A 10269-nucleotide genomic window follows, 5' to 3' on the forward strand; every position below is an offset into this window, starting at 1 on the left:
GTGTTCTGCCCACAGAACTGCAGCTCTAGCACTTGGGAGTTAACTTTCATTGACTGACTTCGCTGCCTGTGCATGGAGACTTAATGAGGCAGAAATCACTTCTCAGAATGCACGTAATGCAAGTCTCAACAGGAATGTTCTCTTTGTACAGCTGGGGAGATTTCTTGCACAGCATTCCCAGTTTGGAGCAAAGAGGCTGCTCTAGCACAGTGCAGAATGCATCTCCTTCCTGCCTCATTTCCCTGCAGCACTCCCTGCTTTCCCAGGTGGGAAGGAAGACAGCACTTCTGTAAACCCAGCTTTCATCTCTGCATTCTGGAGAGCTGTGGACTCAGTATTGTGCATGGAACACAAGCACACATGGTGCAATGTGTGTGCAAGTGCATTATGAGTGGCAGATAATGGTTCCCCAGTGAAATAACTCAACATGACCTGAAAGAATCCCACATTCCTGTGTGCTCCTAGGCCCTCTTTTAGCTTGAGAATGTTTAGGTTTCTCTTCAAAGCTAAATGGTAAGACTCATGTGATTGCTGCTTTGGGTCGTCTTTTATCGTTGTTTGAGGTGAAACTGGCTCTAGAGGAGCAAAACTACTTTAAAGCACCCTTTCCAGAGAAGGCCAAATTTGTCTTCATTCAGACACAGTGCAGTGTTAGGAAAACCTCATTGATTGACTTACAAGGGTATTTTACAGCAAGGCCTGATTGCAGTGAGCTCCGGGGGGTTCTGTTTGCAGAGAGCAGTTTGTTGCTTTGCTTCAGCGGGACAAAGGCAACGCCAGCAGCGTGACTCACTGCTGCCCGGCAGACATCTCCTTCCGCCCGTCGGACGCTTCTCGCATAGTTTAAAGGGGGAGGAGGGGGAGAAAACCGCACTGGTGCCACGACTACGCCAAGGCTGCACCTCCCTTGGGGCGGAGGGTCCGCTCCCGCCCCGCAGCACAGCATGAGGATGTGACGCCACCGGGGCCGCCTCTCCGTGGGCGCGGCTCCGCCGTTCCGCCCTGAAATACGGCGGTGGCCGCGAGCAGCGTAGCAGCCGCGGACTTCCGCGGCCATGCTCGTCCCGGCCGCGCCCCGCAGCCTCGCTGCCGCTGCCCCCGCCGGCAAGGCCAAGCTGACGCACCCCGGCAAGGCCATCCTGGCGGGTAAGTGCCCGCGGGACGGGGTGCGAAGCCGGGGGCGCGCTGGTCGTCTGCGCGGGAGTGGGGAGCAGCCCCGGTAGTTGGGCTGGGGGTGGGGGCACCTCAGCGTTGCTCCAGAGACGCGCCCCCGCTTCGGGACGCGCCTTCCTGCCGTGTCCGTGGGATCGCGGCGGACGCCGGAGAGCTGCCGCGCTTCCTTCTGCCTGCCCTGAGCGGAACGGAGCTGGGGCGGGGGCTCGTTCATCTTCTTTGTGACTGCTCGTCCGCTCCCCACTCGCATGACGGCTCCCAGAGCGGAGCTCAGCGCTCGCCTTTGAAACGTGCTCCCGCCGACTGACCTGCCCGGCACGTCCCTAGCTGCTGCGCTGCAACCGACGTTCCGTTCTCCTCCTCCTCCTCCGGCCGGCGCTTTGTTCGTCCGCCCGCTACCGGCCCTCAGCCCTGGGAGCGGCCCGGGCCGAGGGAGAGGGCTGTGCCCCCGGCACTGAGCCTGGGCCTGGGGTAGTCGTCGCGGGGCCGTGTGGGGGTGGAGGAAGAGCAGCGTTGGGATGCGAGTCTGCTCCTCGCTCGCAGCGAATCAGAGCAATTAGTGAACGGGCGTACGTTCAGTGGGCTCTGTAGCACCTAATTACATTACAAAGCACAAAAAATGGGCAAGAGCTGCAGTTAACTCATTGTGCCGTCTGTAACTCCTACTGTCTGTCTCTGGGGCGCGCAGTGAGGCTCTGGGGTCTGTGCTGACCTGAAGGCATTTGCTGTTTTTTTTTTGTTTTTTTTTTGTTTTTTTTTTCAGGGACCTCCCTGCTGTGCTCACAGCTCTGCTGTCCGAGGAGTTGAAGGGGCTGGGAGGCTGTGGGGCTGTGGTCCTTCTGCATTAGGTACCTGACTGCCATCCTGGGCCATCTCTGGCACTCTGCCAGAGCCAGCACTGTGCCACTGCCACCAAGCACCTTGAGCTTGGCAGTGTGGGTCTGGTGTCCTTGGAGGATGCCAGCAGAGCTCTTGCTGCCAAGAATTCTCACTGTCGTTGAAGACAAACAAAATGTTAAAAAAAAAAAAATATATATATATATAATAATTTGCAAATGGGCTCTTGTTTGTCCAAGAGGCTGCTGGGTGCTAGGGCAGCAGTCACTTTGTTGCCTGCCATCAAGCTGGTGAGAGTGCCACAGCCAGGGGGCCAAGGGCAGCCTTCCACATTGCTGCATGACAGTGCTTTAGCTTGCTTAAACTTGGTTAAAATCCTGCTAAACAAGCAGGCTCTGTGCTGAGATGGACATTTTCTAGTTATCTGGCTGCAGAGCTGTCGAGGCTGCCCTGGAGACCTTCCTGCGTGGTTTTCTGGCACTGCACAGCTTGAGGCTGGCTCTCTGGAGCCCTGTGCAGCAGGTGAATGCCTTGCTTGGGAGGCCTTTGATTATGGTGGGAGGCTATGTTTGGCTAGAGCTAAGTGCAGCTCAATTTTTAGCTGGCTTTGAGGCCAGGAGCCTGGAGTCTGCCCCTTTTCACAGAGAAGCTGTTGCCGCTCCGCTCTGCTTGCAGATACCTTGGTGGTCTCCATGCTTTTCTGTTCTTTGATGCTGTCCTATAGGGTGCTTGGCTTTGGAAGAGCCAGAGCAGTGAGTTCTGCAGGGAGCAGCAAATGCACAGGGAGAGAGGGTAGGTGGTAGAGAGAGGGTTGTGGCTTAGGGCAGGGAGCCTCAGGGTCAGAAGAGGAGAACACCAGCAGTAAAAACTTCAGTTTCCTCTTGTTTGATAATCTCCTGATGTGATTCTTTTTTTTTTTTTTTTTTTTTTTTAGGAAATGATATACCTGTTGAAGAGAGCAGTCAAGGCCTAGGTGTGAAACCTGCAGCTCACTGCTTGCAGAACCGGGCTCCTTCCCCAGTGTTCTAAGCCCAGGACATTGCTCCTCCTGGCAGGGAAGGAGCGATGCTTATGGGTGCTGTCCACTGCTCCCCAGGCTGCAAAATTTTCTTGAGGTGCTCAGGCTCTGAACCCAAGCATTGGCAATGGGTACAGGGCAGCATCATCTTAGGGCTGACATCAGGGGTCAGAAGGAGCCATCCATCCTCCTGGCAGCCTCAGCAGCATGCTGACAGCTCTGGGATGCTGCGGTGCCTCTCATTGCTGAGGGCTGCGTGCATAGCATGCCAATGCAAGGGCCCCCCTCACACTCAGCCAGGATGTGGTGACCCTGTTCATTCCTATGCTGTGTTCTCAAGGCTGACTCTGCAATTGTGTTTTGCTGTTGCTGTGCTCTGGTGCCCTGTGCTGATGGCTGAGGACTGTGGACTGTCCCCAGGGCCTTGAGCCTAGCAGTGCTTTTCTATTTGCGCTTAGTTTTGGTGACACCAGCATGGAATTGCTCCCTTGGGGTGCTCAGGGTGGCTGAACTTGCACTAAGATGAGGCTGGGTGGTGCTGGGGCTCGAAGCAGGGGACAGTGGATCCTGCTATTATACTTGTAGTCAAGGAGTTTTAAATGCACTATAAAACATTTTATTATAATATTAGCCCATTAAGAAGCAAATGCAAAGATAAGGTGAACGAGTTGTGGTAGTTCAGGGAAGGTCTGGGCTCCCTGTCCCTAGGGCTGTCCACCCTAGGGACAAACAGCCCACTGTGACGCAGGGGAACTCAGTGTTGGCACTGCTGTGTGTGCCTGTGAGGTGCAGGGCTCCTGTCAGGCATGGGGCTGTTGCTGCAATGAAAGCATTTCCCAATCCGCATGATGAAATGCAGCATTCCCAGCTGACCTTGCACCTATCAGATAGGAGCCCTTCCATACCCCATGCTATAAGTGGATGTGTTCTGAGGTTCTCACCCATTGCAGGATGTGTTTCCCATTCAAATAATACTGTAGGAGTGATCTTTGGGTGATCTGGTTTTGAGGAAGGGGCCATGCTGTCAGCACATCCCCTCTCCACCCCACCCACTGAGCAGCCCGGTGTTGCCTTTCTCCAGACAATGTGCAACAGGGAAGATAAGGAGGTGTTGGTCAATGGGGATATGTTGCAGGAGGAGGTGGCCAAGCACTGGGAGGGCTGCCAGGTACTGCTGCCATCCCACGCACAGCCTTAGAGCAAACTGGCACTGTTGAGTGCCTGGTGCTGATGTAGGAACTGTGGGAGCCTGTTGCACAACAGGGAGCAGCCTGTGGAGCCTGTTTTACCACCAAAGACACTGAAAATTCCTCTTCTTGAAGAGCACAAGTTGCTCCAGGGGAGACTTAGATTAGACATAAGGAAAAACTTTTTCTCTCAGAGGGTGGTCAGACACTGAAATGGCCTGCCCAGGGAGGTGGTGGAGTCGCTGTCCCTGACAGTGTTTAAGAGGTGTCTGGATGAGGAGCTACGAGGTACGGTTTAGTAGCTTGTGGCAGTAATGGTAATGGGAGGACAGCTGGACTAGATGATCTTGTAGGTCCTTACCAACCTTGTAATTCTATGATTCTGTGATTCACTGCCTCACTGGGTATATGCAGTGTTACTGGTGTGGAGAGGATAGATGCGGGACACATGGAGGGCTCTGTGGCTGCAGGAGTGGATGAGCCCTGGTTGCGATTCCTGATTTGTAGCACCCTGCTGCTGGACTTTGTGCTTTTTTGTGTGTTTTTTTTGTTTGTTTGCTTGTTTTTCCCAGCTGTAAAGGCTATCTGGACTCACAGGGAAGGACACAAAAGTCCCCTGGCAAGGAAACAAGCCACACGCTCTGGGTGCATAGTTAGTGTGTAGGGCAAAGTTCAAGGCACAGATGTGCACCAGGCGCTCCATAGAGGTCCCACTCCTTATCAGCAGCGCTGGGCATGAACTAACCCTGCTCCTACTGCCTGGTGGGCCATTAGCAATTATGTCTCTCAAGAAAGGATATTGGGAAAGCTGAAGGCAGGAAGAGCTCTTTGTTTGGAAATGATGTGCTTGTGTGTCTATATAGGAAATTCTTAGAATGGAGAGGCTCAGATTGCTCTCCAGGTGCCCACTTGTTATCAGAGCTGTGCAGGCACCTGCTGCTTCTGCTGATGCTTGCAGGAGCATGGAGCAGAGCAGCGCGCTGTGTGCAGGGGTGGCAGAGACCTATTGCCACCTCCTGTTCCCTAGTTCCCTGAAGGGCACTACTGCCTGTGGCTTTGCAGGGGTAGCACTCACCTTCCTTAAAGGTGCAGCCTGAGGGCTGTTATTCTGCCCTCAGCACCTGTCCTGGGAAATGTGGTTACATGCCCTGAGGAGCTACTGGTGCTGTCCCCAAAATCCCTTGGGGTAGTTGCTCTTGTGCTGTCCTCACAATCCTCCTTCTTCTTCCTGCTGAGTCCTGAAGCTGTGACCAGCGAAGCACAATCAAAGTTATCCTAGGGAAGTAATGCTGAATGGCTTTCAGGTGCCCATCTGCCCTCTGCAGCAGCGTTTTCTATGTTGGCTGTGCTGCAAGGTTTATGTGGGGCTGGGGGGGGGGGAGGTTTGGACACGAAATCCTGGAGCAGCCCTGGAGGACATCCTTGTGCTTCCTCCATCTCATCAGCTCATGGCCAAGGGCCTTGGCTCGGCAGCACAGGTTGGGGCCCCTGCTCTTTCACCTTGTGTGCGCTTGCTGGCTGCTCATGCTTAGTCAGCAGTGTTGCAAGCACCAAAGCTCTGCTGGGTAAAGTCCAGGTAAACAGACTGCAAGGTCGCTGCACCCCTGCAAAAGTGGCACATGAGAAGGAGCTGGAACCAGGCTTGCCTCGGGGGATGGGGTGATTGATTTGCATAGAATGCCGCTTCTGCTGGAATTGAGTGACACCAAGAAGGGAAGCTGAGGCAGCGGTGCAGGACCTGTGTTTTGCCTTGCTCTGCATCTGCAGGCTCTGTGGCACAGCTCTGTGAGGGAAATGAGGTGTGCCAGGGTTCCGTGAGGAATGATGCACCCAAGATGCTGCCAGTCTACAGCCTTGGAATTGCATTCTGCTTTGGCTCTCCCACCCTGGGAGCATGCACCCAGTGCCTTGCATCTCCTGGGGTTGGTGCTGCTGATAGCTGAATGCTGCCATGGCCTTGGCTGTGCTGTGCATTGGGACTGTCCTAATGCTGTAATCAGCATGGGCCAGCCAAAGGGGGCTGATTGCAATTGTGCTTCCATACGTGCCTGGTGCTTCTGTGAGTGGTCTCCTGCCAGGTGTGGCTTGGCAGTAAGTTGAGGTGGCTGTGCCAGGTTTGTAAATGGCTGCATTGGTTCCTCACCTCTGCATCTCCAAAGGGAGCAGTGCCTTTGAGTAGGGGCACTGTAGTGCTAACTGGGTTTTCTGTGTGTATTCCCCACCATTTTGCCTGGTGCCTTTGCATTAACACTAGTCACAGGGCCCTGGTGAGGAGGAGGATGCCACATCCTGGCCTAGCCTATGTGCTGTGAGGCGTTGGGTTGAGCATTGTGAGGCCACATCTGTGGAGTCTGTAGTACCCATGAGGTCTGGGCTCAGTGCAGCACTACTGGAGCTCCAATTCCACCTCTTCTTTTCTAGGTGGCCTCGCTGGAGGCATTGAGATCTGCATTACTTTCCCCACTGAATATGTGAAGACACAACTGCAGCTAGATGAGAAGGCCAACCCGCCACGCTACAAGGGCATTGGTGAGACCAAGGAGCTTGGGGGCATCTTGGGGGGGCTATGGGTGTCCCTTAGTGTGTGCTAGGTGACAGTGACACTGCTGTGCTCTGCCCTAGGGGACTGCGTGAAGCAGACCGTCCGTGACCATGGTGTCCGAGGGCTGTACCGTGGGCTCAGCTCACTGGTGTATGGCTCCATCCCCAAGGCTGCCGTCAGGTGAGTGTGTCATGGAGGTCCCTGGACTGTGCTCCCCTGGCAATGACCTTGGTTTCAGCATCCCCAGTAGCTTCTGGTCCCTTGTTGGGCACCCCAGGACTGTCACCGTGGCCTCTCCACAGGTTTGGCATGTTCGAGTTCCTCAGCAACCAGATGAGGGATGAGCAGGGCCGGCTGGACAGCACGCGGGGCCTTGTCTGTGGGTTGGGTGCCGGTGTGGCTGAAGCTGTGATGGTGGTGTGCCCCATGGAGACCATCAAGGTGGGAGGTGGACAGGGGCCCCCTGTTTGTGGCATCTCCCCCAGAAGAGTCCCAGGCCGCATCATTTTATTTGGGCCCAACTCATCATCTCCCCACAGGTGAAGTTCATCCATGACCAGTGCTCCTCCAAGCCGAAGTACCGTGGTTTCTTCCATGGTGTCAGGGAGATTGTTCGAGAGCAGGGTGAGTGATGGGAGTAGTGGCCAAGGGCTTGGGTCCTGCAGGAGCCCATCAAGCGGGACAGGTCTGTGCATGGGGCTGTGGATCCAATGGGAGGAGTTGTGGACAGGGCTGGTGCTCTCCTTCAACACCTTTCATTGCTGTAGGGCTGAAGGGGACCTACCAAGGCCTAACTGCAACTGTCCTCAAGCAAGGATCCAACCAAGCCATTCGCTTCTTTGTCATGACGTCTCTCAAGAACTGGTACAAAGGTACTATGTCCCCATGTTCCCACAGTGCTGCGCTGGCTGTGCTTCCAGTCCCTGGATTGAGTTCCCCCTGCAAGCCCCCAGGCTTCCCAGGCCTCTCACAGTGGAGTGAAGTGAAAGCCAGGGACAGGGTGTTCCAGCTCCAGGCTTTGTCACTATTTCCAGACATCTCTTCCTCTCCAGGAGATGATCCCAACAAGGTCATCAATCCCTTCGTCACAGGCGTATTTGGAGCCCTTGCAGGAGCTGCGAGTGTCTTTGGCAACACACCCTTGGATGTGGTTAAGACCAGGATGCAGGTGCAGCACTGTGGCATGGAGATGCCATGCACTCACTGTTTCCACCATTAACCCTAATCCCTGCAGCATACTCCAGCTCCAGTGCCCAACCCTTCTGTTCCTTTCCTGCAGGGGCTGGAGGCACATAAGTACAAGAGCACCTGGGACTGCGCCTACCAGATCATGAAATATGAGGGACCCCTGGCGTGAGTGCTCCCATAGACCTGGGGCTGGGTCAGAGGGTGTTTTGGGATAATAGTGGGGACAAGCAGATACAGAGTGAATGATACAGAGCAGATTAGCATGGGCCATGCAGAAGGATGGTGTGAATTTTTTTTTTTTTTTTTGTAGCAGAAATAGTCTGGCCAGCAGGACTAGGGAAGTGATTGTCCTCCTGTACATGCCATTGATGAGGCAGCACCTGGACTGCTGCATTCTTTTTGGGGCCCCTTGCTGCATGAAAGACATTGAGGCCCTGGAGCATGTCCAAAAAGGGCACAGAAGCTGGTGATGAGTCTCAGTCTGGAACACAAGTCTTGTGGGGAGTGGCTGAAGGAACTTGCATGGTTTAGTTGAGAGGAATAGGCTAAGTGGTGATCTTATTCACCTCTTCAACTTGTTGTTCAGCTACCCGAAAGGAGATGGTGTTCAGTTGGGAGTCAGTCTCTTCTCTCAGATAATGATGATAGATTGAGAGGTAATGGCTCAAGATGCACCAGAAGTTCAGGTTGGATATTAGGAAAAACTTGGAATGGTGAGGCATTGAAAGAGGCTGCCCAGGGAGGTGGTGGAGTCACTGTTCCTGAAGATGTTCAAGAAATACAGATGTGGAACTGATGGACATGGTTGAGTGGGTGTGGTGGTGATGGATTGACAGACTAGATGATCTTAGAAGTCTTTTCCAACCTTAATGTTTTTATGATTCTAAGCAAGGATGAGAGCAGTGAGGAGTGACTGCATGTGGAAGGATTGAGGCACTGCTGGTGCATTCCCGTGATCCTGTTTGAGCCCTCAGCCCTCTTCATCCCCACAGGTTTTACAAGGGCACCATACCCCGCCTGGGCCGTGTCTGCCTCGACGTAGCCATTGTCTTTGTCATCTATGATGAGGTGGTCAAGTTCCTCAACAAGGTCTGGAAAACAGACTGAGTGGCTCTGCCAGTACTGCCGGGCTGCAGCTGGAAACTGATGACCAAGCGCAGAGATGCCATTAGCGCGGCCAAGGGTCCAAGTCTACTGTACGCGTCCGTGGACTGGGAGCACCACTCAGTGCCCCCATACACCCCGTGCCCTTTATTTATAGCAGTGAGCTGAGGAGCAGTTACATAATCAGTTGTGTGTGAAAATGGCCCAGGAGCAGGACAGAGGCTGTTGCCAGCACCCCAGGCTATGCCCTCAGACAAGGCTGCAATCTTGACATCCCCCCCCCAGGTGTCACTCATCCTGGGGTCCTGAGCACAGCCGATTCCTGATATTACCCAGATCCTTAATTTTCCCTACCGTGAGGACAGCATTTGGGTGAACCAGGTGCCCCCCACTTGCAGTTTACAGTTGAGACGTGTGCGAGAGATGGGGTGCAAAGGCACAGCCCCTGTCTCAGACTTGGCCCCTTGGCGTGTCCCCTTGGTGGGGGACAACCTCCAACACAAAGCCCTTCTTCCACATTCCCATCTTCCCCTCTCATCGCTCTCCGGGGCAGCTCCTGCCCCAGTCGCTTTCAGACCCAGTACTAACACCCATGCTACTCCTGCCTTTGTGCCAAAAGCTCCCTGGGGGGAGCAGATGCAGAGCTGGAAATGTCCCCCCCCTCATCGTGTTGTAACATGTGCAGCATTAATACTAGTTCATGGGAGGACAAAGGAAGAAAAAGAGCCTGGGAGCAATTTTCCTTTGGCTTTCTTCTCTGAAGCCAGTGAGGGCTGCTTGTTTGTTGTTGTTGTTTTTTTTAATTATTATTCTGTTTCACACGCAATTTGAATAAAATCAGTCTGGCTTCAGTGGGTGCAGTGCATGGGGCATTGCTGGCCATGGAGGTTGGGAAGTGCTTCATTATTGAGCTGGGATATGGGATATACAGCCAGCTGGGTGCCAGGTCACTGAAGCAGAAGGAAATGTACTTCCCACATCTGGGAAAGGGGATCCTCCACAGCTACACCTTCACTAGGGTGCTCCAGCCACAACAAAGGGAATTTCCTCCAGAGAAGCAGATGCTACAGAGATGACTGGGGTCGCCCACAGTGTCAGTAACACCCTACATCATCTGCAGCAAGAAAAAAGCCACATACTAAAACAGAGAAAAGAAAAAAACAGATGAACGTGAGAGTCAGAGTACAGTGCAGAAGTAAGGGTTGGCACAGAGCATGGGT

General features: G+C 53.9%; 1 protein-coding gene across 1 annotated transcript; it reads left to right on the forward strand.

The window, feature by feature from the left end:
• The first annotated feature begins 979 nt into the window (after positions 1-979).
• SLC25A1 (solute carrier family 25 member 1) lies at positions 980-9909 on the forward strand. The gene is made up of 9 exons (XM_031592858.2): positions 980-1146; positions 6637-6744; positions 6838-6937; positions 7060-7198; positions 7297-7381; positions 7525-7629; positions 7810-7925; positions 8037-8110; positions 8938-9909. Exons 1-9 carry the CDS (start codon positions 1056-1058, stop codon positions 9050-9052), a joined length of 933 nt encoding a protein of 310 aa, XP_031448718.1. The 5' UTR covers positions 980-1055; the 3' UTR covers positions 9053-9909.
• The last annotated feature ends 360 nt before the right edge of the window (positions 9910-10269 follow it).

This window comes from Phasianus colchicus, chromosome 18, assembly GCF_987193195.1.
Source record: "Phasianus colchicus chromosome 18, bPhaCol1.hap1.1, whole genome shotgun sequence".
NCBI lineage: Eukaryota > Metazoa > Chordata > Aves > Galliformes > Phasianidae > Phasianus > Phasianus colchicus.

Excerpts from the sequence above, each read along its gene's own strand:
- SLC25A1 (XM_031592858.2), top strand. The coding sequence starts at position 1,056 with ATGCTCGTCCCGGCCGCGCCCCGCAGCCTCGCTGCCGCTGCCCCCGCC. Across the intron at positions 6,938-7,059 it reads ATCCCCAAGGCTGCCGTCAG|GTTTGGCATGTTCGAGTTCC; the intron begins GTGAGTGTGTCA and ends GCCTCTCCACAG. Across the intron at positions 8,111-8,937 it reads AAATATGAGGGACCCCTGGC|GTTTTACAAGGGCACCATAC; the intron begins GTGAGTGCTCCC and ends TCATCCCCACAG.